The 23,435-nt window shown below is 43.8% G+C and overlaps 1 protein-coding gene across 1 annotated transcript in view; it reads left to right on the forward strand.

The window, feature by feature from the left end:
* Positions 1 to 2,400: 2,400 nt before the first annotated feature.
* The window catches only part of scn4aa (sodium channel, voltage-gated, type IV, alpha, a), a 52,750-nt gene continuing 31,715 nt past the window's right edge, over positions 2,401 to 23,435 (forward strand). Inside the window, exons 1-13 of the mRNA XM_063220736.1 lie at positions 2,401 to 2,485; positions 5,724 to 5,864; positions 7,248 to 7,415; positions 11,402 to 11,520; positions 12,578 to 12,667; positions 13,024 to 13,152; positions 15,353 to 15,444; positions 15,670 to 15,963; positions 16,579 to 16,642; positions 17,974 to 18,115; positions 18,356 to 18,556; positions 19,556 to 19,714; positions 20,140 to 20,275. Coding sequence (XP_063076806.1) covers positions 5,778 to 5,864; positions 7,248 to 7,415; positions 11,402 to 11,520; positions 12,578 to 12,667; positions 13,024 to 13,152; positions 15,353 to 15,444; positions 15,670 to 15,963; positions 16,579 to 16,642; positions 17,974 to 18,115; positions 18,356 to 18,556; positions 19,556 to 19,714; positions 20,140 to 20,275 — 1,681 coding nt within the window. The 5' untranslated portion in view covers positions 2,401 to 2,485; positions 5,724 to 5,777. The remainder of the gene's footprint in view (positions 2,486 to 5,723; positions 5,865 to 7,247; positions 7,416 to 11,401; positions 11,521 to 12,577; positions 12,668 to 13,023; positions 13,153 to 15,352; positions 15,445 to 15,669; positions 15,964 to 16,578; positions 16,643 to 17,973; positions 18,116 to 18,355; positions 18,557 to 19,555; positions 19,715 to 20,139; positions 20,276 to 23,435) is intronic.

The following is a 23,435-nucleotide window of genomic DNA, read 5'->3' on the forward strand; positions in this document are numbered from 1 at the left end:
TGATCATACGAGCGTGTAATGTCATGTCTTTACCTGTAGTAAAATGTCCACAATATAGTAGTGAAAGTGAAGTGAAAGCCCAACTGGGTAGTAGTCCTGATATTAAAGACGAACATGAAGATTTGTAACACTAGATGTGTTTGTCTCTGTATGCCAGTAACAAAACCCCTCCTGACTCAAAATGGCCGACATCATATAAGTGTTGTAACCTCAACTGCTCCAGCACCTCAATGCTGTCTGGGGACTGGTCTATCTACTGAGAGACAGAGAGACACAGCGAGAGAGAGAGTGAGAGAGAGAGAGACAGAGAGACACAGCGAGAGAGAGTGAGAGTGAGAGAGAGAGAGAAAGAGAGAGAGAGACACAGAGAGAGAGAGAGAGAGAGAGCGACAGCGAGAGAGAGAGAGAGAGAGAGAGAGAGAGAGAGAGAGAGAGAGAGAGAGAGAGATTGGAGGTCAGCAGAGAGCAGAGTGACTGTATTCGTGTAGCCGTGACGATGGCAGCAGCCGAGGCAGCGTCTGTTAAGTTAATAAGTAACCTGATGTAGGACAGTAATGGCAGTCACGGCGGTAGGGGTTTCTTTGGGACTGTGGGAAAGTTCCTCCTCTAGTCACTTTCCCCTTCTCTCTCCTCTCGCTCGCTCTCATCTGTATAGGCAGCCAGGCTGAGAGCTACTCACTTTGTCATTACACTGACACTTTTATGTGGGTCAACACCCTGCTTGGGTCTAGGTAAAGAGATAGCTGCGGTAGGAGCAGGGCTGGATTAACATGGGCCTGGGGCCCCTAGGCTACAGGTTGCTGTGGTTCCCCGTCCCCGGAAGGCACATTTCGCGACAAATTTACATTGACTAGTGTCCTAATTTCGAGCTAGGAATTAAGGATGACATTTCTACCAGCTGTGCGCAGCACAACAGATGAAATGTTCAATATTACATCTTGTCAAAATTCCGCAATTTTTGATTATTGGCCAAATCAGGGGCCCCCTGGCTGGCAGGTGGGGCCCCCCCCTAGGCTGCAGTCATATCTAGCCTGTGCGTTAATCCGGCCCTGGGTGTAGGGGTGCATGGGGGGGGGTTGTCTTTGGAGTGCGCTTGGAGGGGTTTCAGGGCACGACTGGGCGACAGGAGGGTAGTGTGGTGTGGGCAGTGCAGGTCTCTACCGTTCGGGCGTCTTGATAAACAGAGACACCTAGAGAAGCGAGAATGAAACGCTTACTTTGGACACGTAATCTGTAAGAAGCCATTCTGATTTTTCGACATGGGGGATTTCTGTTGCTGCTCTGAGTGAAGTCATGCTTTACCTGCTGTAGAAGAGGTTATCCCAGAAAAAAAATAGACAAATTCAGCTCCCGAGAGTAAGTGAACATAATTTTAAACTGATTTCGGATCTGTCTCTCAGTAGGCAGTGGGCTTACTTAGGCTATGATTTGCTTGAGCGTGTCGTTCAATTCTAACACTTTTATGGTGCCACTATTACAATATTAAGTCTACCTACTTGTTTACAGTAAGATGACCTGTATCACAATGCCAGATAGTCCACTCTATTGAGTATGTATTTACTGAACCACTTACATGCAATGCAAATATGTATGTAGAAAATAAAACGTCCACGTATTTTACATCATTTTATTTTAATCACAATTCACATTGGCCGTCTTTGTCATTATTCTTCGAGCCAAAACAACAACAACAAAAACTACAGTAATAGCTGTGTTGATATGCTGCTCATAGAATGCCAGATGATTGGCATTCTAGGAGATTCTAGAATTCTCTTGGCGTGACATCATCAGGTCAAATAGCCACGCCCCTCCTGACCTCCTGATTTCTGTTCCTGCTCTGAGTGAAGTCATGCTTTACCTGCTGTAGAAGAGGTTATCCCAGAAAAAAAATAGACAAATTCAGCTCCCGAGAGTAAGTGAACGTAATTTTTAAACTGATTTCGGATCTGTCTCTCAGTAGGCAGTAGGCTTACTTAGGCTATGATTTGCTTGAGCGTGTCGTTCAATTCTAACACTTCTATGGTGTCAATATTGCAACAAGTCTACCTACCTGTTGACAGTAAGATGACCTGTTTCACTATGCCAGTTATTCTACTCTCTTAGGCTATATCATGGACGAGTATTTATGGTCTGAAACACTCACATGCAATGCAAATGTGTATGTATAGAAAATAAAACGTCCACATATTTTTACATTGTTACATTATAATCACAATCCACATTGGCCGTCTTTGTCATTATTCTTCGAGCCAAAACATCAACAACAAAAACTACAGTAACGACTGTGTTGATAGGCTGCTAACAGAATGCCAGCTGATTGGCATTCTAGGAGATTCTAGAATTCTCTCTGCGTGACATCATCAGGTCAAATAGCCACGCCCCTCCTGACCTCCTGATTTCTGTTGCTGCTCTGAGTGAAGTCATGCTTTACCTGCTGTAGAAGAGGTTATCCCAGAAAAAAAATAGACAAATTCAGCTCCCGAGAGTAAGTGAACGTAATTTTTAAACTGATTTCGGATCTGTCTCTCAGTAGGCAGTAGGCTTACTTAGGCTATGATTTGCTTGAGCGTGTCGTTCAATTCTAACACTTCTATGGTGTCAATATTGCAACAAGTCTACCTACCTGTTGACAGTAAGATGACCTGTTTCACTATGCCAGTTATTCTACTCTCTTAGGCTATATCATGGACGAGTATTTATGGTCTGAAACACTCACATGCAATGCAAATGTGTATGTATAGAAAATAAAACGTCCACATATTTTTACATTGTTACATTATAATCACAATCCACATTGGCCGTCTTTGTCATTATTCTTCGAGCCAAAACATCAACAACAAAAACTACAGTAACGACTGTGTTGATAGGCTGCTAACAGAATGCCAGCTGATTGGCATTCTAGGAGATTCTAGAATTCTCTCTGCGTGACATCATCAGGTCAAATAGCCACGCCCCTCCTGACCTCAGAGAGATGACTTCATCATGTGCCATGGCATTCTGACAACCTTACGTTACCCTTAAAATCCACTCAGGACTCTGGATGTGGCTATGATGAATACAGCAAGGACACACTGCCCAGACCAGCTTTGAAGGCACATTTTATAAGAACACATTTTATATGTTGATATGTTGATGTTGGTCATTTTCTGATGGTAAGCTATGAACTGATAACAAATTCAATACCCCTTATGTTCTTTTTTTTCTGCTCCTTTGCTTAATTGTGATGAATCTTGATAGCCAGGCCGCGCCCTCCTAGTGACGCAACACCTTCAGTGTTGCTACCAGTCAGGTCAAGAGTCAATGCAAGTACTTTCTGAGTTCCCGCAAATACAGGAACTCCTCCGACTTTGTTGGGAAGCAAACAATGATTAGAAAACCAAGGGAGGGCATTTGGGAAATGCCATTTGGGAAATGTTAATTGTTATGCTCTTGGTCAGACAAGTCTTGAAGAGATTTGAAAGTCGATGATAATCAGGCTAGCATCTTGATACAGCTGGACAGTTTTGTTTGTAATGAAACAGTCAATCATCTGGTCGATAGCTGATACATCGAGTGATCGATTGTAAACCTTTAGTGCATACGGTAAATCCACAATCTCTCGCATGCACGCACGCACGCACGCACGCACGCACACACGCACGCACGCACGCACGCACGCACACACACACAAACGCAAGCACGCACGCACGCACGCACACACACACACACACACACACACACACACACACACACACACACACACACACACACACACACACACACACACACACACACACACACACACACACACACACACACACATTACACAGCATGGGTCAGTGCACCTTCATAAACACAGTATAGTGCTTAAAGGTCATGTTACATGGAACTTAATGAAGACATCAGGGGATGAGCAAAGGGCTTCTTTAAGTATATGTGGGCTAGTAGGATATAGAGCAGTTAATCACTACGACATAATCCTTTATTTTGCATGAGTTTTTAGGATTTGTTTTCAGAAGAAACCAAAGGCACAAATGAAGGGAATAGTCTTCGTTTTGGAAACTACCTCCTGGGATTATGTTAACAATCTCAATCTCATCACTGTAGATTGTTGACTGAAGAGGGAGACCAGGCTCAATCTCATCACTGTAGATTGTTGACTGTATAACCTTCTACCATCACAGGAAGTCGTAGCTGGGTCTGTAGTCTGGCCTGACTAATGTTATTTGATGACATGTGTTTTTGCTGACTCTGTGATATACTGTGGATGTGCTAAACTTTTTTCTTCTCGCATATCGCTCTTTCCTCCTTCATCTTGTCTACTATTTTCTTCATTGCTTTGCATGAGTTTATGCAGTGGTTTATTTAGATCCTACTTGCCCAGTCTTACTAATACCTCCCCTATTTCTTTCTTTCTGTCTGTCTTTCTGACTTTCTTTCTTTCTTTCTTTCTTTCTTTCTTTCTTTCTTTCTTTCTTTCTTTCTTTCTTTCTTTCTTTCTTTCTTTCTTTCTTTCTTTCTTTCTGTCTGTTAACCTCTGTCTCTGTCATACTCTCTCACTACCTCACTTTCCTGTATTTCTCTCGACTCTCTTCATCTGCCACTCCCTTTTGTGTCTGTCTCTCTGTCTCTCTGTCTGTTTGTGTCCCTCTCCCTCTTCACCTTTCCCCCTCACCTTCCCCCTTCACCCCTAACTCTTTCCCTCTCCTTTCTTTCACCCCTCCCTCTTAACTTTTCTATGCCCCCTGTGTGGTGGTATCTCTTCACTCCTCTGAAGTTCTCCTCCAGTCTCTCTTCTCTCCTCAGCAGCTCTCTGCCGAGTCTCCCTGGTGCAGTGTGCTGTGGTAGTATCTCTTCCCTGTCTCTATATTATGTAATCTAGGTCAGTGGTTCCCAACCTATGGGTCGGGACCCACCTTATGGGTCACCAAAGATCCACAGGGGGTCGCAGAGCCCTCTTGATTTTAAGGGGTTTCATTTTAAATATATATAGCCCATGTTGAATAAAAGACAAAGCATTTAACTAATAAATGCATAGAAGCAACAAATTGTAAGTGCTACATTCTATGTTTGACCAAAGACGAATTGAGGAATAAAATAACTAAAATGAGTTTTCGCAGGAAACAGAGGGCATCTTGTGACACGCATCTCGCGTGGTTGGGTCACCAAAGATTACAATAGTAAAAACATGGGTCCCTTAAGAAAAAGGTTGGGAACCACTGATCTAGGTATATCTCCCTCACAGTCCTCAGTCTGGTCTCCCTTATGCCTCCCTCTTCAGTCCCCTCACTCCTCTCTCCTCCACAGCACTCTGCTGTGTCTCCTTGGTGCGGTGTGGTGGTATACTCTTCTCTTCTCTTCTCTTCTCTTCTCTTCTCTTCTCTTCTCTTCTCTTCTCTTCTCTTCTCTTCTCTTCTCTTCTCTTCTCTTCTACACTCCTCTCTTCTACTTTCCTCCCCTTTCTCCTCTCCTCTCTTCTCTTCTCTTCTCTTCTCTTCTCTTCTCTTCTCTTCTACTCTCCTCTCTTCTCTTCTCTTCTCTTCTCTTCTCTTCTCTTCTCTTCTCTTCTCTTCTCTTCTCTTCTCTTCTACTCTCCTCTCTTCTACTCTCCTCCCCTTTCTCCTCTCCTCTCCTCTCCTCTCCTCTCCTCTCCTCACTTCTCCTCTCCTCTCCTCTCCTCTCCTCTCCTCTCCTCTCCTCTCCTCTCCTCTCCTCTCCTCTCCTCTCCTCTCCTCTGTATGCAGCTCTCTGTCTAGTCTCCCCAGTGCGGTGTGGTGGTATCTCTTCGCGATGCGAAGATGGCCAGCCTGCCACCTCCCACAGGCAAAGATGCTTTCCGCCATTTCACGCCGGAGAGCCTGGCGGCGATCCAGCAGCGCGTGCAGGTATGCTACGGTTACTGGCAACACAGTTACAGTTTTTCTCAATTGGTTTTGTACATTTCTCACAACAGAACAATGATTCTCAAAAGTCTTTGTTGAATTGTGACTTCCTGGTGTTACCTGTGCACATGGTCAAATCAGTTTCTCATTGTTTTCGGCATATAGCAAATGCTCTCATCCACCATGCCATGGCTGTGTACAATTCTCAGTGATTTCGTACATTATCAATTGCTTTTGTCATATCACTCAAAAAGCTTTGTCACTGAATGCATGAAACTATCTCAATCTTATCTGATCAATGTAATATAAAGCCGAATTTACAACATTTCCCATCCAATCTAAACAACATTTCACTTCAGAAAAGATCCTCAAGAGTGTACTATTCAATTGACAACATGAGAAATTGATTTGACTAGCTTGTCCATACACTATGACACAATGACTAACCATTCTGCTGGCGCTGATACATTCATTGACACAAAAAACTTGATTTTGAAAGACAAATAAGGGTTTTGAGCAAGAGACTCGGTTTTGCAGGTTATCCACGGTGTTTTGCCATTCGAGATTCGAGAAATGTACAAAACCAATTGAGAAATACTGTAAACAGAGATTTTTTTTAAAAAAATGATAATATCACTGTAATTCCCATTGCAATGATTATATAGGCCTACAAAACATATACTGTATTGTATACATGTATGGTCATGTTATATTATGGTATATATTGGGACTGTGTTGAAAGAAATCTGTGAATTGGAGGGTGAACTTTGTTTTCCTTTACTTTTGACACCTGTGTTGGTGCCCCTTCACAGTACAAATGGGCCGTAAATATTTGAGAGTAAACTTACATGAATCCAGATGGGCTATGTTCAACGCTGTCGTAGAGGGTTGTAGAGTCCAGACCTCAACACTGTCAGGACTGGGCTGAGACCAAAACACGGCCAGGGTATTTTTGGCTAAAACTGGCCCATCTCTGCACTATATCCTGCTTGACTTGTTCCACTTTTTATAATGAGTGCTGGACCAATTGGCTGCCCCCTCTAATCAGTGGGTCGGTCCTTTTGAAAAAACAAACAAACAAACAGACAACAGTATTGCCCCCTAGAGGCTGTCGGCCCACCGGGAAAATGCCCTTTATGTCAGATGCAGTGTTGCTAGATGAGGCTGAGGATTTCCAGCCCAAAAGATGCTCAAAATCCCACCAATTTCTATTGATTCCTATGTCAAAAATTGGGCGGGTTTTTCTGCAAAATGCCATTTTTACTCGCACACGGCCATCCTAAGCAGCCCAATTGGGCGGGAAACAGCCCAATCTGGCAACACTGGTCAGATGAACAGTCCAGGCCTGAACACTGGTATTTATTTTTTTGCTGTAAATGTGTGCAGGAGAGGCAGAGGCTGGAGCTGGAGGGGGAAGAGCCGGAGCCGGGTCCCAAGGTGCCCAGCCGAGACCTGGAGGCCGGCAAGGGCCTGCCCATGATCTACGGGGACGCGCCCGACGACATGCTCAACATCCCCCTGGAGGACCTCGACCCCTTCTACAAAGAACAGAATGTCAGTCGAGTGGCACGGCAATGCCGACTAACAGTACTAACTGGTCTAAGGCTTCTCATTAGACATACAGACAATCAGACAGACAGACAGACAGACAGACAGACAGACAGACAGACAGACAGACAGACAGACAGACATTGCTCTAGCAGTAGTCATTGGACAGGCAGACAGGCAAACAGAGAGACTAATAGAACTAACTGGTCTAACAAGTACTCATTAGAGGAGAGTGACTAGACTAGACTAGACTAGAGTGTTGTCACTAGACAGACAGACAGACAGACATTGATTGTTCTTGATAGGCAGTGGTCATGCTCAACATCCCCCTGGAGGACCTCTAACGCTACTCATTAGACAGACAGACAGACAGACAGACAGACAGACAGACAGACAGACAGACGGACAATGATTGATCTATCAGTAGTCATTGGACAGACAGACAGACCGACCGACAGACCGACAGAAAAGGATTGTTCTTGCAGTGGTCATTGGACAGACAGACAGACAGACAGACAGACAGACAGACAGACAGACAGACAGACAGACATTGCTCTAGCAGTAGTCATTGGACAGGCAGACCAACGCAGTCTCACCCCAAGTAGTCAATTTCTGACTACCTTGGACCAGACGGCAATTTTTGACGTCTTGGGTGTTCCTTCCACGTCACACTTTGACTATGTGGCCTAACCCTAAAACCATTCCTAAACCTAACCTCAATGACGTTATGCTGCCACAAGGGTGCCTTTGAGGACATAGTCAAAATGTGACGTGGAAGGAATACCCAAGACGTCAAAAATTGCAGTCTTGGGGTGTCAAAAATTGAGTAGTCAAAAATTGACTACTTGGGGTGAGACTGTGTAGGACAGGCAGACAGACAGGCAAACAGAGAGACTAATAGAACTAACTGGTCTAACAAGTACTCATTAGAGGAGAGTGACTAGACTAGACTAGACTAGAGTGTTGTCACTAGACAGACAGACAGACAGACATTGATTGTTCTTGATAGGCAGTGGTCATGCTCAACATCCCCCTGGAGGACCTCTAACGCTACTCATTAGACAGACAGACAGACAGACAGGAAGACAGACAGACAGACAGACAGACAGACAGACAGACAGACAGACAGACGGACAATGATTGATCTATCAGTAGTCATTGGACAGACAGACAGACCGACCGACAGACCGACAGAAAAGGATTGTTCTTGCAGTGGTCATTGGACAGACAGACAGACAGACAGACAGACAGACAGACAGACAGACAGACAGACAGACAGACAGACAGACAGATACTCCTTCCACAAAGATCAGAATGTCAGTGGCACAGCTGCAATCATTAGACCATGGGTGTCAAAGTAGGCAAAAACAGATTAACAGTAGGGCCTACTAACTGGTCTAACAGTACACATTACGCCGGACAGACACTGGCTGTTTCTACAAAGATAGTCTGTGGTCTACAGCCTCAAGTTTGTAATTTAACTCAACTTAAGGTTTAACTCAACTCTCTTACTCAAGTTGAGTTAACTTAAAACGTACCATTACAAACTGCAATGTTTTATAGTGTAGCAGAACTCTGACAAGACAGACAGATATTGACTGATTTAGCAGTAACCATTAGACAGACAGACAGACAGATGCTTAGATATGTTTATAAACAATAATCAGTAAGTTGTTCTAACTAGAAGATGTTTACATTATAAGTAGCTGTGTACAAGTATGAGTTAACTTAAAAAAATGCTTATTCTTAGATAGATATATGGCAAGCTTAACACTCTACTGAAAAATACTGACACCTCTCTTAGAGAACAGGTCAAAGAGGTTGAACATTCTGTGAGTTCTGAGGCATGGCGTGTCGATGACAGATTGGCAAGTTTGTTTAGGCCTTTGAGTCAGGGGAGGTGAATCTTTTTTGTCCCTCTTAATTCATGGTAAACCTACTGTACTGAATGACCCTGGCAGAAAGTGTGGGTCACTTTTTCTTTTTCTTTTTTTAGGGGCATTTTTGTATTTGTATTTTGATAGGACAGTAGGAGAGGTGACAGGAAGTGAGTGGGAGAGAGAGATTAGTTTAGTTTAGTTTAGTTTAGTTAAGTTTATTGCTTATTTGACAGGGACCATGTACAAGGCAGAATCTAGTACCAGAGTTAGCTAGAAGCTCGTGTACATCTGTGGTCCCTGGGCAGGGAGCTAAAAACAAACACACATTAAAAACAAAGACAGTACATGTACTACTGTTGCCATGGGGAAGGCTCGGCAAATGACCCAGACCAGAATCGAACCCGGATGTAGCAGTGCAGTGTAGCAGTGCAGTGCCCAGTTGATTGAGCACAGGGGCGGTTCTAAGGGGTGGCAGGGGTGGCATTTGCCCCCCCAGAAATATGATTTGCCACCCCAATTAAGAGCCCTGATTGTGACCAATAGCCTTAATGCTTGACATCATGTCAGACATAGAACTTTAGGTTGCAGGGTTTCACTTTAAGGGATTCACTGTATCACATAAGTGTGTGTGTGTCGATTATATAGTGTTTATAATTTTCCCTTAGTATAGGAGCATGCCCCCCTGAAATACACTTCACCACCCCTTTGCCACCCCAAGAATAAATGTCTGGAACCGCCCCTGATTGAGCCACGGCTTAGCCAGGCCGTGCCCTCCTAGTGACGCAACACCTTCAGCTTTGCTACTAGTCAGGTCCAGAGCAATGCAATGCAAGTACTTTCTGAGCTCCCGAAAAATCGGGAACTCCTCCCACTTTGTCTGGAAGCAAACAACCATTAGCAAACCAAGGATAGGCGGGTCATGCGGGATGCTGTTTGGGAAATGTTAATTGTTATGCTCTTGGTCAGACCAAGTCTCGAAGAGAGTTGAAAGTCGATGATAATCAGGCTATAACAGCACAGCGGGCAGCCCAGGGGTGTGTTTCTCGAAAGCATAGTTGCTAGCCAGTTAGCAACTTGGGTAGTTGCCAATGGGAAATTGCATTGCAAACAACAAAGTAGCTAACATAGTGGTTTCGAGAAATGCACCCCAGCACTGTACTGTAAGTGCAGGGAGTGGCACTCAGCACTGCTTTGGCATTTTCGGGGTCACGGGAGGTCAGTGGGGTCATTGTGGAGTTTATAGTGGCTTGTTTGCCAAGTTCAGGTTTCTTGACCCCCCATAGGCCAGAGGTCAGAGTTCACAACTAAGGGTCAAAGTGCTGAGCAACTCGTCAGAGGAGGGAAGAGAAGAGGGCTGGGAACCCTGTGTCTGAGGCCGTCAAGGTCAAAGGTGACTTATCTCACAAGCTTATATTTACTGTATTTATTTAGTTTGGGTAGCCTCTTTGTGCAGATGGGGTCGCCGGCGGGCCTATTCACTATTTGCTGAAAATACTCAACTACATCATAGCAACATTGCTATGACATTACCGAGAGCCTTAAGTAACAGATTAAGACAGGCATTACAATTTTGGTTATAATATATGCTCTGTGCAAAGGGGTTCAACACCTTTATTATGGTGATATGAGAGGGTTATTTATTTGTTTTATATTACTAGGCCTATAGTGCGTTTTTGGTGGGGCTTTTTGCCTTTATTCAGATTGGACATTGTGAGAGCAGACAGGGAGTGAGTGGGAGAGATATAGCCCATATGTGGTCAGGGGGGTTAGCGCGCAGCATCATGACACCCCATGTCCTCGTTATTTAAAGTGTGGTGCAGTCACTTTGTTTCAGTGAAGTTGCATAACTTCGAAGTATCTGTATACATACATACAGTTAGGTGTTAGTGTATTTGAAATCTTAAGGGTTTGGCTGCAGGAAATATATGCCTGTCTTGCTGATATAAATAGCATTTTGGGTTTAATTCTCTCTCTCTTTGTCTCTGTCTGTCTGCTGTCTGTCTGTCTCTCTGTCTGTCTGTGTGTCTGTCTCTCTGTCTGTCTGTCTGTCTGTCTGTCTGTCTGTCTGTCTGTCTGTCTGTCTGCCTGTCTTTCTCCCCCCTCTCTCTGCAGACCTTCATAGTGATTGCAAAAGGTAACACAATCTTCAGGTTCAACGCCGATCCTGCCTGCTACATTCTCAGCCCCTTTAACCCGCTGCGAAGAGGAGCCATCAGAATACTCATACATTCATATCCTTCCCTAGTCAGGCTCCGCCCTACTGGTGACGCAACGCCTTCGGCTCATCTACACACAATAGGGCCAGGAGCTTGTTCAACTAGAATCTGATCCCGCTACAGTGGGATCTCCACCCACTTTGTCTGGAACCAATCAACTGAGCATTTCCAACCGTCCTGGGTAGAGGCGTGTTCAAGGCAGTGACGTGGTTTAAGCAGAGACGTTCTATTGGGACTAAGAAATGTTTGGTTTAAACTTCGGCACAGCCCTCAACCAGTAGCAAGCCGAGGGAGGCGGGTTAACCAGGCCATTTGGAAACACTAATCGTTATAGTCCTGGTCAGACCAGAATTGCGGTATATGATCTGAAGTCTATGAAAAACAGGCAAATCCTTCCCAGCACACAGCCAGCACCAACACACAGAACAGAACAGAACAGAACAGAACAGAACAGAACAGAACAGAACAGAATAGAATAGAATAGAATAGAATAGAATATTTTAAATAAACTCATATAGACTACTATTCATATCCTTCACAATGCAACTCTAGCACGTACACAGAATATAATAGAATAGAATAGAATAGAATAGAATAGAATAGAATAGAATAGTACAGAATAGAATGTAAAAGAAGAGCATACTTCTATGTCTGCAGGTATGGCTGTTCTTACTGTAACATTGTTGAATTGTTGAATTTTTGTTGAATGTTTTTGTTTAATGTATGCGTATCAGTACAGTTACTCTGATAGGTTCCAACCAGTGGGTTGTTGATTGACTAGACATAGACATTGTCATTGTCAATGAGAGTGTCATTTTGCTATAAAAGAAACGAAGTATCCAAGGCACTCTTCCCAAAAAAGTTAAAATAGCTTTATTAAATGGCTAAATCATTGTAGAAAAGTTAAAAACGCATTGGCGTTTGGGAAGAGTGCCTTGGATACTTTGTTTCTTTTGTTTCCAATTTTTTGACCAAAGAGCACCTTCGGACTACCAACCAAAAACGCTGTAGCCCTCCAAACCTTTCCTATTGTGTCATTTTGGCATACTTGTTGTCCTTGACTCCGCAATAAAGTTTTTAGCATGATCATCATGGTCACCATTCTGGCAAACTGTGTCTTCATGACCATGAGCAATCCACCGCCATGGAGCAAAACAGTCGAGTGAGTTTACACACACACACACAGACACACAGACACAAACACACACGCACACACACACGCACACACACACACGTGCGCAAGCACACACACACTGCTGTTTGCGTTGGATTTTGATGGTACAGACTGAGGTGTTTTAGTCAGATGCATACTCTATTTGGTAAGACTTGCAATACACAGTACTTGGAAATGAAGACTGTGATTCATTAATTTCATTCCCACCCCTAATATAAGCACCTTTGAAGATGTACTTGCATGACTCTTCATTTATGCTCTTAGTCTCCTAAAGTGTCATGGCTGCCATAGTATTGCCGTTTAAAATGAACCGTCTAACAATGGCCTCTGGTTGTTGTTTGCAGGTACGTCTTCACAGGCATTTACACCTTTGAGGCGTCGATAAAGGTGTTGTCGCGAGGCTTCTGCGTCGGAAACTTTACATTCCTCAGAGACCCATGGAACTGGCTGGATTTCATGGTGATCAGTATGGCGTGAGTATCTCTTTAATCATCAATCAATCAAATACACTAGTTACATTTTTCAGTTGAAAGTCTGGCTGGATTCCATGGTGATCAATATTGCGTGAGTATCTATTTAATAATCAACCAATCAATCAATCAATCAATCAAATAAATTAATAAATGAGTTAAATTTACATAATGTCTAGCTGGATTCCATGGTAGTCAGTATGGTGTGAGTATCTATTAATAGTCAATCAATCAAATAAATGAATTAGGTAAACTTTTATAAAGTTTGACTGGATTTCATGGTGAAATTATGGAATGACACTGATACATGAGCTGACTAACTGTAATGGCTGACTCAAAATGGCCGCAGAGGAGTCAAAATCAACACCTTGGGTATCAGGTTTTCATTTTCATTAATAGCTCACCAATTGACCAATCATCCACTTTTTGAATGATGTTGTTTACTATAAATAATGGCTTGAAATTGGAGTAGGCCTAGTTACACTGACATGATGGCTATGGAACTGGGTTGACTTATTGACAGTACGCTGTACACTACAGTGCAGTAAGTATTTGTAATAAAACAAAGATTGGCCAAAAATAATTGGTGAATGGGGGGGGGGGGGGGGGGGGATCCAGTTCCTGAAACGTCCCCCAAAACCTTTTCCTGGTTGCAGACAATGAAGAAACTCACCGGAGCATCTTCAAATGTGGATATGAAGAGTTCAGATGCAAAACCCCCTAACTCCATTTCTGAAGACCTGCACTTCTATATTTTTAGCGAACCCCGTTCTTGGTTTGGTTTACATTCATGTACTTGATAATACATATAAATAGTTATATTACATAAATAAAATAAAAAAATAGTATTAAATAAAAATGAATTAAGATTATTTTCTGAAAAGGCACTTAGGGGGTTTTGCATCTGAACTCTTCATATATAGATATAGATACTGTTTTATTGGGCAACTAACATTTCAACGTTATCACGAAGGAGCGCAGACGATATCTTTCTTTTCTTGATTGATTGGACAGTAGAGAGACGAAGAGGATGTCAGGAGAGTAGAGAAGTCAGGAAAGTAGAGAAGTCAGGAAATGTGAGGGGCTTAAGAGGCAGGATGTTGTTTTTTCGCTTCTCCTCTATGGCTGTCAACCTGTGCTGTCATTCAGTCAGTCAAGCCGGGCCTCCTTAAAAATAGCCGTCATTAAAACAGATCACTTACTTACAGCTAACTTCCAGGCCTGACACAACCAGGCAGGGAAACTTGGCAATTGCATGAGGCCCCCAGGATAAAAAGGGGGGCCCTTGATGATGACTGGTATATTCAAATAGCAGCAACGACCACTTCGTCAGCAGTATTTCCCTAAATTCTATGACCGAAAAGTGCAATGACTCTCTTGTTGAAATCCCTGTCCCAGGGCGTACCTACCCAATAGCTTGAAGTGGGGGTTAAAGGGGCCTCATGTTCCCTTTTCCAAGGGCCCCCAAATACCTTGAAATGGCCCTGTCAACTGCCTTGACTCATGTTGCGTCTCCAAACTAAATGAAGTTGCTGTGTGAGCAAAGACAGACATTACATCAGGCAAACCAAGGCAATTGCCTAGGGCCCCAACCAAATCTGCCCTCCATAAGGGCCCCCAATCTCTACACTAGCAGCAGTAAATACAGAAAAAAGTAAGCCTGATCTTAATTTGTTGCTAATGTAAAATAATCCAAGATATAACTGAGACAAAACACTAGTATAGCACCAAAAACACAGAATTGTATGCCTATATAATGACTTTTGAGGGCCCCATGTTTATATTTCGCCTTGGGCCCCCAAATAGCTAGATCCGCCCCTGTGTGTGAGGGGTATTTATTGTTCCACACAGACCGCAGCGTGCTAGGCTCGCGTTTCACAATTTACTGTTCCTTTTAATGCTTTCCCAGTATCACCCGGTGTGTGTTTCTGCCTAAATGTAAGCTCATACACTGGGTGTCTAGACGTGGAATTACCCTGTGCATTTCTGCTTGTGTAAGGCAAATATCTGTGTATCTATGTTGTTTTTAGCCATCAGTGTCCTGTCGCTACGTGTGTATGTGCGTGCGTGTGTGTGGCAGTGTGCGTGTGTGGCAGTGTGTGTGCGTGTGTGTGTGCGTGTGTGTGTGCGCGCGCGTGTGTGTGTGTGTGTGTTTATTGTAAATCTGATGTGCATATGTGCATATGTTTGTGCTAACTGTCAGGTATATCACGGAGTTTGTCGACCTTGGCAACGTGTCGGCCCTGAGGACATTCCGTGTACTTCGAGCTCTCAAAACCATCACAGTTATTCCTGGTAAGCTGCCACGACATGACATGACATAGCGTAGCATAACATAGCATAACATAGCATAGCATAGCACAGCACAACACATACCATAACATAATATAACATAACATAACATAACATAACATAACATAACATAACATAACATAACATAACATAACATAACATAACATAACATAGCATAGCATAACTTAACACAGGCTTGTGCCATTCATATCATGTATATTTCATAAGGTTTGAAAACCATCGTGGGAGCTCTGATCCAGTCTGTGAAGAGGATGGGGGATGTGATGATCCTGACGGTGTTCGCGTTGGCCGTGTTTGCGCTCATCGGTCTGCAGCTGTTCATGGGTAACCTGCGCAACAAGTGCATACGCTGGCCCCTCTCCAACGACACCCTCCTGGACCTCAACGCCACCATGGCCCCTCCCATCGTCAACCTGGACCCCTTGTACGCGGGTCTGGATGACATGGATGACATGGGCGTGAATGCCACCTTTGACTTCAAGGCCTACATCGACAACCCAGGTGAGATGGTGACAATGTGCGAGTGAAAAGTGAAAGCACAACTGGGAAAACTCCAACACCCATTGTTATTGTGACACAGCACTCCACAGCAAACAAGTGCACATTGTCCAAAAGAAAATTGCATTTATACCTCACCCATTCATGGGGGCAGCCCCCAATGGCACCCGAAAGCCTCCATATGCTACTGCTTGTAGGTGCAATCGATTAGACCACCTCTCCTCCACTCACCTATTCACAGACCTGGTCCATCATTGCCTTAAAAAGCACCCCATTGACCTAAAAAAAGTGGTTCCACTCGCTTCTGTTTTTACATCTGGTGCATCAACGGGAGGGAGGCAGGTAATCTTGAACGAAGAGGGATGCTTTTTCTTTTTAATTCAAGTGCACAACATGTTGGGGACTAATGTTTCGATGGCAAGCCATCTTCATCAGAGTCCAGTCATTGACCTGTTGGTTAATGGTCAAAATGTCTTGGTTCCCTTTTTTCAGGGGAATAGGAGAGACTTGCCGTCGCAATAACCAGACCACAAGAAATGTAGCACATAGACTGTACTCTGAAATGCTTACTGTAATGTAATTTTAAATAAAGTATTTTTGTTTTTCGTTTCTTTTCAGAGAATCAGTATTTTTTAGACGGGGCATTGGATGCTCTCCTGTGTGGAAACAGCTCTGATGCTGGGTATGCATGTCTACATTTTATGCTTTAAGGCAGGGGATGTGTGGCTGTATAGAATAGCCCAATGCTACCTATACTGTATGTGTTTAAAGTAACGCTGGTTATGTGTGGGTTTATGGTATATACTAATTGGATATGTTGGCTATGTGTGTCTGTATAGAATGCACTAATGCTGCATATGCGTGTCTGTTATAGTGTGTTCCAGTGCTGGGTAGTTGCATGCCTATGTTAATCTTGGGTATGTGTGTTGTTACAGCACTCTCTTGAGTGAATGTGAGTTCATACTACAGTATTCTCAAAATCTGACTTTGTGTGTCTTTCTAGTATACTGCGGTGCTTAGTGTGTGTTTATACTGTATTGAATTCTAATGCTTGCTATGTGTGTCTTTATAGAATGCTGTAATGCTGGAAATAGCATGCACCTGCCAGATCTACCTGGAGTTTACCAGCATGGCAGTGTGTGTGTGGAATAGAGTGTGTTGGTATGAAAGGGTCCGGGGGGTAAGCCAAAGGTTTATACTGGGACTATGGGGGTACAGAGGACATGGTATGGTGTCCATGTGTGCATTCATGTGTGCATTCATCTTCGCGTGTGCATGTGTGTGTTTCTGTGTGTGTGTGTGTGTGTGTGTGTGTGTGTGTGTGTGTGTGTGTGTGTGTGTGTGTGTGTGTGTGTGTGTGTGTGTGTGTGTGTGAGAGAGAGAGAGAGGGTGGGGGGAGAGAGAGAGAGAGGGAGGGAGGGAGAGAGGGGGGTGGAGAGAGAGAGAGAGAGAGAGAGAGAGAGAGAGAGAGAGAGAGAGAGAGAGAGAGAGAGAGAGTATGTCTATGCATGTGTCTGTTCATGTGTGCATTCGTGAAAGTGAAAGCCCTTTGGGAAACTCCAACTCCCATTGTCATTGTGACACAGCACTCCACAGCACACAAGTGAACACTGCACACTGCACACAACAAAATTGCATTTATGCCTCACCCGTGCAAGGGGGCAGCCCTCAGTGGCGCCCCATGGGGAGCAGTGCGGTGGGACGGTACCATGCTCAGGGTACCTCAGTCATGGAGGAGGATGGGGGAGAGCACTGGTTGATTACTCCCCCCACCAACCTAGCGGGTCGGGAGTCGAACCGGCAACCTTTGGGCTACAAGTCTGACGCCCTAACCGCTCACCCATGACTGTCTATATTCATGCCTATATTCATGCATACATGTGTGTCCTGGCATGTTTGTCTGTGTGTATATGCTTGTGTGTGTGTGTGTGTGTGTGTGTGTGTGCGTGGATGCGTACAGTTTGTGTGTGTGTGTGTGTCTATCCCGAGGCTTCACCGTCTCCCCTTTGACAGGAAGTGCCCCGAAGGCTACACGTGCATCAAGGCCGGCAGGAACCCCAACTACGGCTACACCAGCTACGACAGCTTCGGCTGGGCCTTCCTCGCACTCTTCAGACTCATGACACAGGACTTCTGGGAAAACCTCTTCATGCTGGTAATGCACACACATACACACACACATACCTGTACACGCATTGGAAATTACCTTTATGTTATAAATGATATGATGCTTGCTGTTTGCTGTTTGCCTGTTATACAACGCACATGCTACTGTATGTATCTGCTCCTATCAAATAAAACTAAACTAAACCAAACTGGTCTTGGTGGTGGTGGTGGTAGTTTGTGGTGGTGATCATCCTAATGTGTTGACCTGTGCTGATCTGTGTGTCTTCAGACTCTGCGTGCTGCTGGCAAGACCTACATGCTGTTCTTCGTGGTGGTGATCTTCTTGGGCTCCTTCTACCTGATCAACTTGATCCTGGCCGTGGTTGCCATGGCGTACGACGAGCAGAACGAGGCCACCTTGGCGGAAGCGCGCGAGAAGGAGGAGGAGTTCCAGAGGCTTCTAGAACAGCTGCGGAACCAGGAGCAAGAGGTCAGGTGACCACCACCTCATACTGTAGTACCTCATCAGCAGGGCTCTAAATTAACACCAGCCAACCGGCCACATGCTGGTAAAATTTCATTTTGGCTAGTAGAAAAAAGCAACTTACTAGCCACTTTGACCCATTAGTGAGTGTGTGTTTAGCTAGTAAGATTTCATTTACTAGCCATTTTGGCTGGTGGTGAAAAATGTTTATTTAGGGCCCTGCTCATCAGTATAACTAATACTGCCTCATTTAAGATCATCAGGGTTGCCAGATGAGACTGATGATTTCCAGTCCAAATGCTCAAAACCTGCCTGGAAGCACTAAATCCCTCCCAATTTGAACTAAATTCTATTGATTTCTATGCCTATAAATTTGCAGAAAAACCTGCCCAGATGCCCTGTTTACCCATTTTTACCCGCAGACAGCCGTCCTAAGCTGTTCAATTGGTTGGGAAACCGCCCAATCTGGCAACACTGTAGATCATTCAGTTTGTAGATAGATAGATAGATATATAGATGTGTGTGTCAGGGCCAATTGGAGACAAGTTTTGGTCCCCTAGGAGAAATTCTTTCTCTGCACTTTATCCCATTTGGACTAGTGAATCACATTGAAGTACACACACTAGTCTGTAGCAGCTGAGCGGCGCCCGGGGAGCAGTGTGGGGGTTAGGTGCCTTGCTCAAGGGCACTTCAGCCGTGGTCCGGTCTGGCATTGAACCAGGAACGCTTGGTTTACCACCCCAGTGCTCTAAACACTGAGCCACGGCTGCCCTAGATAGGTAGATCGCCAAAATTGAATTCAGATTAAGTTATAGTAGAGTTTTAGATTTACTACAAATCTGTCATCCCATTTGAAGGCTAATGTGCAAACACAAAGTCATTGTCAACAAGATGATCTCTTCTGTTCTTACGCTAGATACGTATATAGCTTACAATCTCCTCCACTGATTTGTGTTAGCTAAACCTGGAGAAATGTACTGAACTGTGCTGATCCAATGTCAACAGATGATTGTTAACAGTCAGACATCTTTGGCTAGCCAACGGACGCAAAGTCGATGCACAAATGACACACGCAGTCTCCGAGACAACGATGATGTTATAAAGGACTGCAATGGAAGAATCGTGCCACGGTTCATCATCGACAGGGCCTCTTCAGAAAGAGAGGTGAGGAGATTTACATAAAATCAATGTACAGTATATTTAACGAAGCACTCATGGGTATGTTCAAGGCAGTGACGTCGTTTAAGCAGAGACGTTTTATTGGGACAGAGAAAATGTTTGTTAATCGTTATGCACAGGGTCAGACCAAGTCTGGAACAGAGATTTGAAAGTCGATGATAATCAGGCAAACATATTTGTGCAGGAAAAGTGCACACGCATGCATATCCTGCAGCGACCAAAACCCTGGCCATGACGAGTCAATACCTCAAAAAAAAAAAAAACGTTGCCAGGAGTTGGTGACGTGTGTCTCACAGTCATGGCATATACACTTGCAAACTTATATTCCTCACTTATATTGTATATAACTCTCCTCTGCGTGCATGTGTCCGTGTATGCGTGTGTATGCGTGCATGCGTGTGTGTGTTTAGATATATACAGACGATGAGAAGAGTAAGGATGGGAAGTCCATTGGGTCCTCCAAACACAGTATGATGTTCCTGGAACAGCCGACATTAATGAAGAGGACAGCCAGTGCCCACACCATGCTCTCCACTGCCATGGAAGGTACAGTGCATTATTATTACATTATAATTCTAGACAGAGGTCTGGACACCTGTAGATTTCCTCCTGGCGCCTGTTGTGGCCCCTGTGCTGAACCAGCCTGATCTCCAAAAATTACGTGCTCCTGGACACGGATGTTAAGGACATGAAATCTGTGTCCAGGAGCACGGATTTTGCCAAAATTCCGTGCTCCTGGACACGGAATTGTTTTCCGTGCTCCTGGACACGGAATTGTTTTCCGTGATGGGCACACGGAAGTGCTTTCTAAAGGCTATTACCACAGCACTGTGTTAACTCTATAATTAGAAAATACATACCAAATGCTAATCCTAAACAAAATCATGCGATAGTTATTTAAGTTGTGCCCTGACCAAAACATTCCCTAAGCTTAACCTGTCATTAAAGACATATTTTTGAGAAATACCTTTTCCAGTTGGTTGCTAGGCTATCAAATTCATATAATGAATGAAAGAAAACTAGCTGTGCCCAGACCAAAACAATCCCTAATCCTAACCTGTCAGTAAGAAATATTTGAAATGAGAAAAATCCTCAGAAAACACAAGACTGTGGAAACATAGAGCTGTGGGAGTATAGAGAGAGCACTTCTGTGTGTCCATCACAGAAAATAATTCCGTGTCCAGGAGCACAGAATTTTGGCAAAATCCGTGCTCCTGGACACATATTTTGTGTCCTTAACATCCGTGTCCAGGAGCACGGAATTTTTGGAGATCATGTTGGCTGAACAGCCAATGACAGCGACATGATATACATTTTTGTATATTCATAACATGAAAAATGTATCTCTTTTGCCAATTTATGTGCCTCTCTGAAAAAATAATGGCCCCTGTGAATAAAATTACTATATCACCTTAACAATTTCACTGTATTACCTTATCAAATTGACCTGAAAGAACACACACAGAAACAGAGGTAGCATTTAAAATCTGCGAGCGACGATGGGTTATCTGCCCTTACAGATGGTACATTGAAAATGGCAGCCCACTCCACCCGAGACGTAGCCAAGCTTTTATTTGGTCCTAAAAGCTAACGTCATCTTTCAAAGTTATCAATCTTCATGTCAACCTGGAAACATCTGGCTATCTGCCAGGACAATTGTAGGAAGAGTCCCCCTGACTTGGAAAGCAGGAAAGGCCAGCATCGCAGGGCCAGGAAACCCACAGACGCAGAGACAGACAAAAATACAGAGAGAAAAAGCAGACAAGACAGAAAACAACTTAAGTAATAGCGACCTATATGTATGAATTCAAATGGATATATTTTCATAAAATGTATAAATGCAGTCAATTTATTCACAGCCCCCTGCTAATTTTGGTCTAGAATCGCCCCTGGAACCTGTAGCCCTTTGATCTTAAGATCACCTGCCCATAGCGTGCACATTTTATCTATTGACCTTGTATAGTGTTTCCATAGAATTTTTCACGTCATTACTCCATATTTAGCAGAGGTGAGCCGCCTTCTCAATTTATTTACTCATCATGTCTACCTACAAATAAAATCTGCCAGGATTGCGTTGAAAAAAGGGAACAGGGTTTGCCTGGTTACCACCAGACCTTATCACAGGTGAGATTGTCTTTCAGATTGGAACAATTGTGTAGAACTAAAGGCAGTATGGGAGTTCCCAGGCTAGGACGGGGTCGCTTCTTTTCTAATGTTCTACAGTACCTCTATGATTTTGCTAGTCGATGCGTTCTGCAATTCTCAGGGCAGCCACATGTGCTGCTGTTCCACGTGTGTCCTCACTTGCTGGAGATGGCAGCAGAGAGCACCAAAGCACCAACTGGTCAGGAGCCCCCCCCCCCCCCCCCCTACCCCCATTCTGTTTCAGGAAGCATAGGGTGGTGTTTATATTAGGCAAAACAGTTCATCTGCCCGAATTGAGTAATGGAATACACATTTCTTCAAAGAAAAATGATGGGTCTTTTGATAATAAAATCTATGTCTTGAATTGTAATTAAATTAGTGGTGGGCCGTTATCCGCGTTAACGTGCTGCGATAATGTGAGACTCTTGTCTCGCGATGAAGAAAATATCGCACGTTAATCTATTCTCAAAATATAGGTTTGGAGTTTGGGTATGCACGTCACCATAGCGTTTAATTGACAGACGCTTTTAGACTGCGCTCCAGTCGCTTCTCCTCTCTCCACCTGTTGTTTCAGCAGACCTACTAAATATGAAGTGTTTGCAGCTGAAAACATTAATCCCTCTGCCGTGGTAGTTGTTGTTTGAGTGCTTTTTCATAAGTGGTAGACTAAAGAGACGTTATTGTTTGAGGTGAAGCATAGAGACATTATTGTGTGTGAGTAGCCTAGCTACCAGCCCGACATAGCCTACATTTCCTCACGCATTGCATTGAATACATAAACAACTTCCAGAAATCTTGCCTGTGCTATAGGCTAATTGCAAAACATTCCGTGTAATAGTCATTTGAAGATTGTCAAACTGAAACTGTCAATATCTACTCTCGCTGAATGTTTGTGTTGCAATCGCGCACATTTGCGATTCAGTGAGATATTCTCATGTCCGACGGTAATAAACCTCGCGGTTGTCGCGCTTGACTTTTTTTTTGCAAACTGAATTCATGTCGAGTTGTAACTCATCTGGCATTCTAACTCTGAGAACAACTGTCAAATCGCCGTGTGCCAGTGCTGTAGGTTCTGGCTCTGCTGAGGGCTGCTGTGCCAACAGTATCTCTGGCTGTGGCTACTACGCGCAGAGCTCCTCCCTCTCTTAAAGGAGCCGCTGCTCCTTTTAACAGTCAGTGGCAGATTCTCTCTCTCTCTCTCTCTCTCTCTCTCTCTCTCTCTCTCTCTCTCTCTCTCTCTCTCTCTCCCCATTAGAAATGAAATGCTGAATTGTTGAGGTAATTTTGTTTAAATAGCCTAAATGTTTGATAGATTTATCTGTATTTGCATCTACAACTTATAGCACTGTTCATTTTGAAATTTCAGTATCTTATAACTGTAAATGCTTCCTAACATATTGGACACACTTTACACATATTGCTGTGATTTTTTTCATCTCCAAGTATCAACATGACCATTTTTTGAAGATGAGATGCATTTTGGAAAAAAAGATGAGCTCTGGTCTAATGTGCCATCTGTCTTAAGAAACCCCAAGGTTTTTTCGGCATTATTTCTCTATCG

This window comes from Engraulis encrasicolus, chromosome 17, assembly GCF_034702125.1.
Source record: "Engraulis encrasicolus isolate BLACKSEA-1 chromosome 17, IST_EnEncr_1.0, whole genome shotgun sequence".
NCBI lineage: Eukaryota > Metazoa > Chordata > Actinopteri > Clupeiformes > Engraulidae > Engraulis > Engraulis encrasicolus.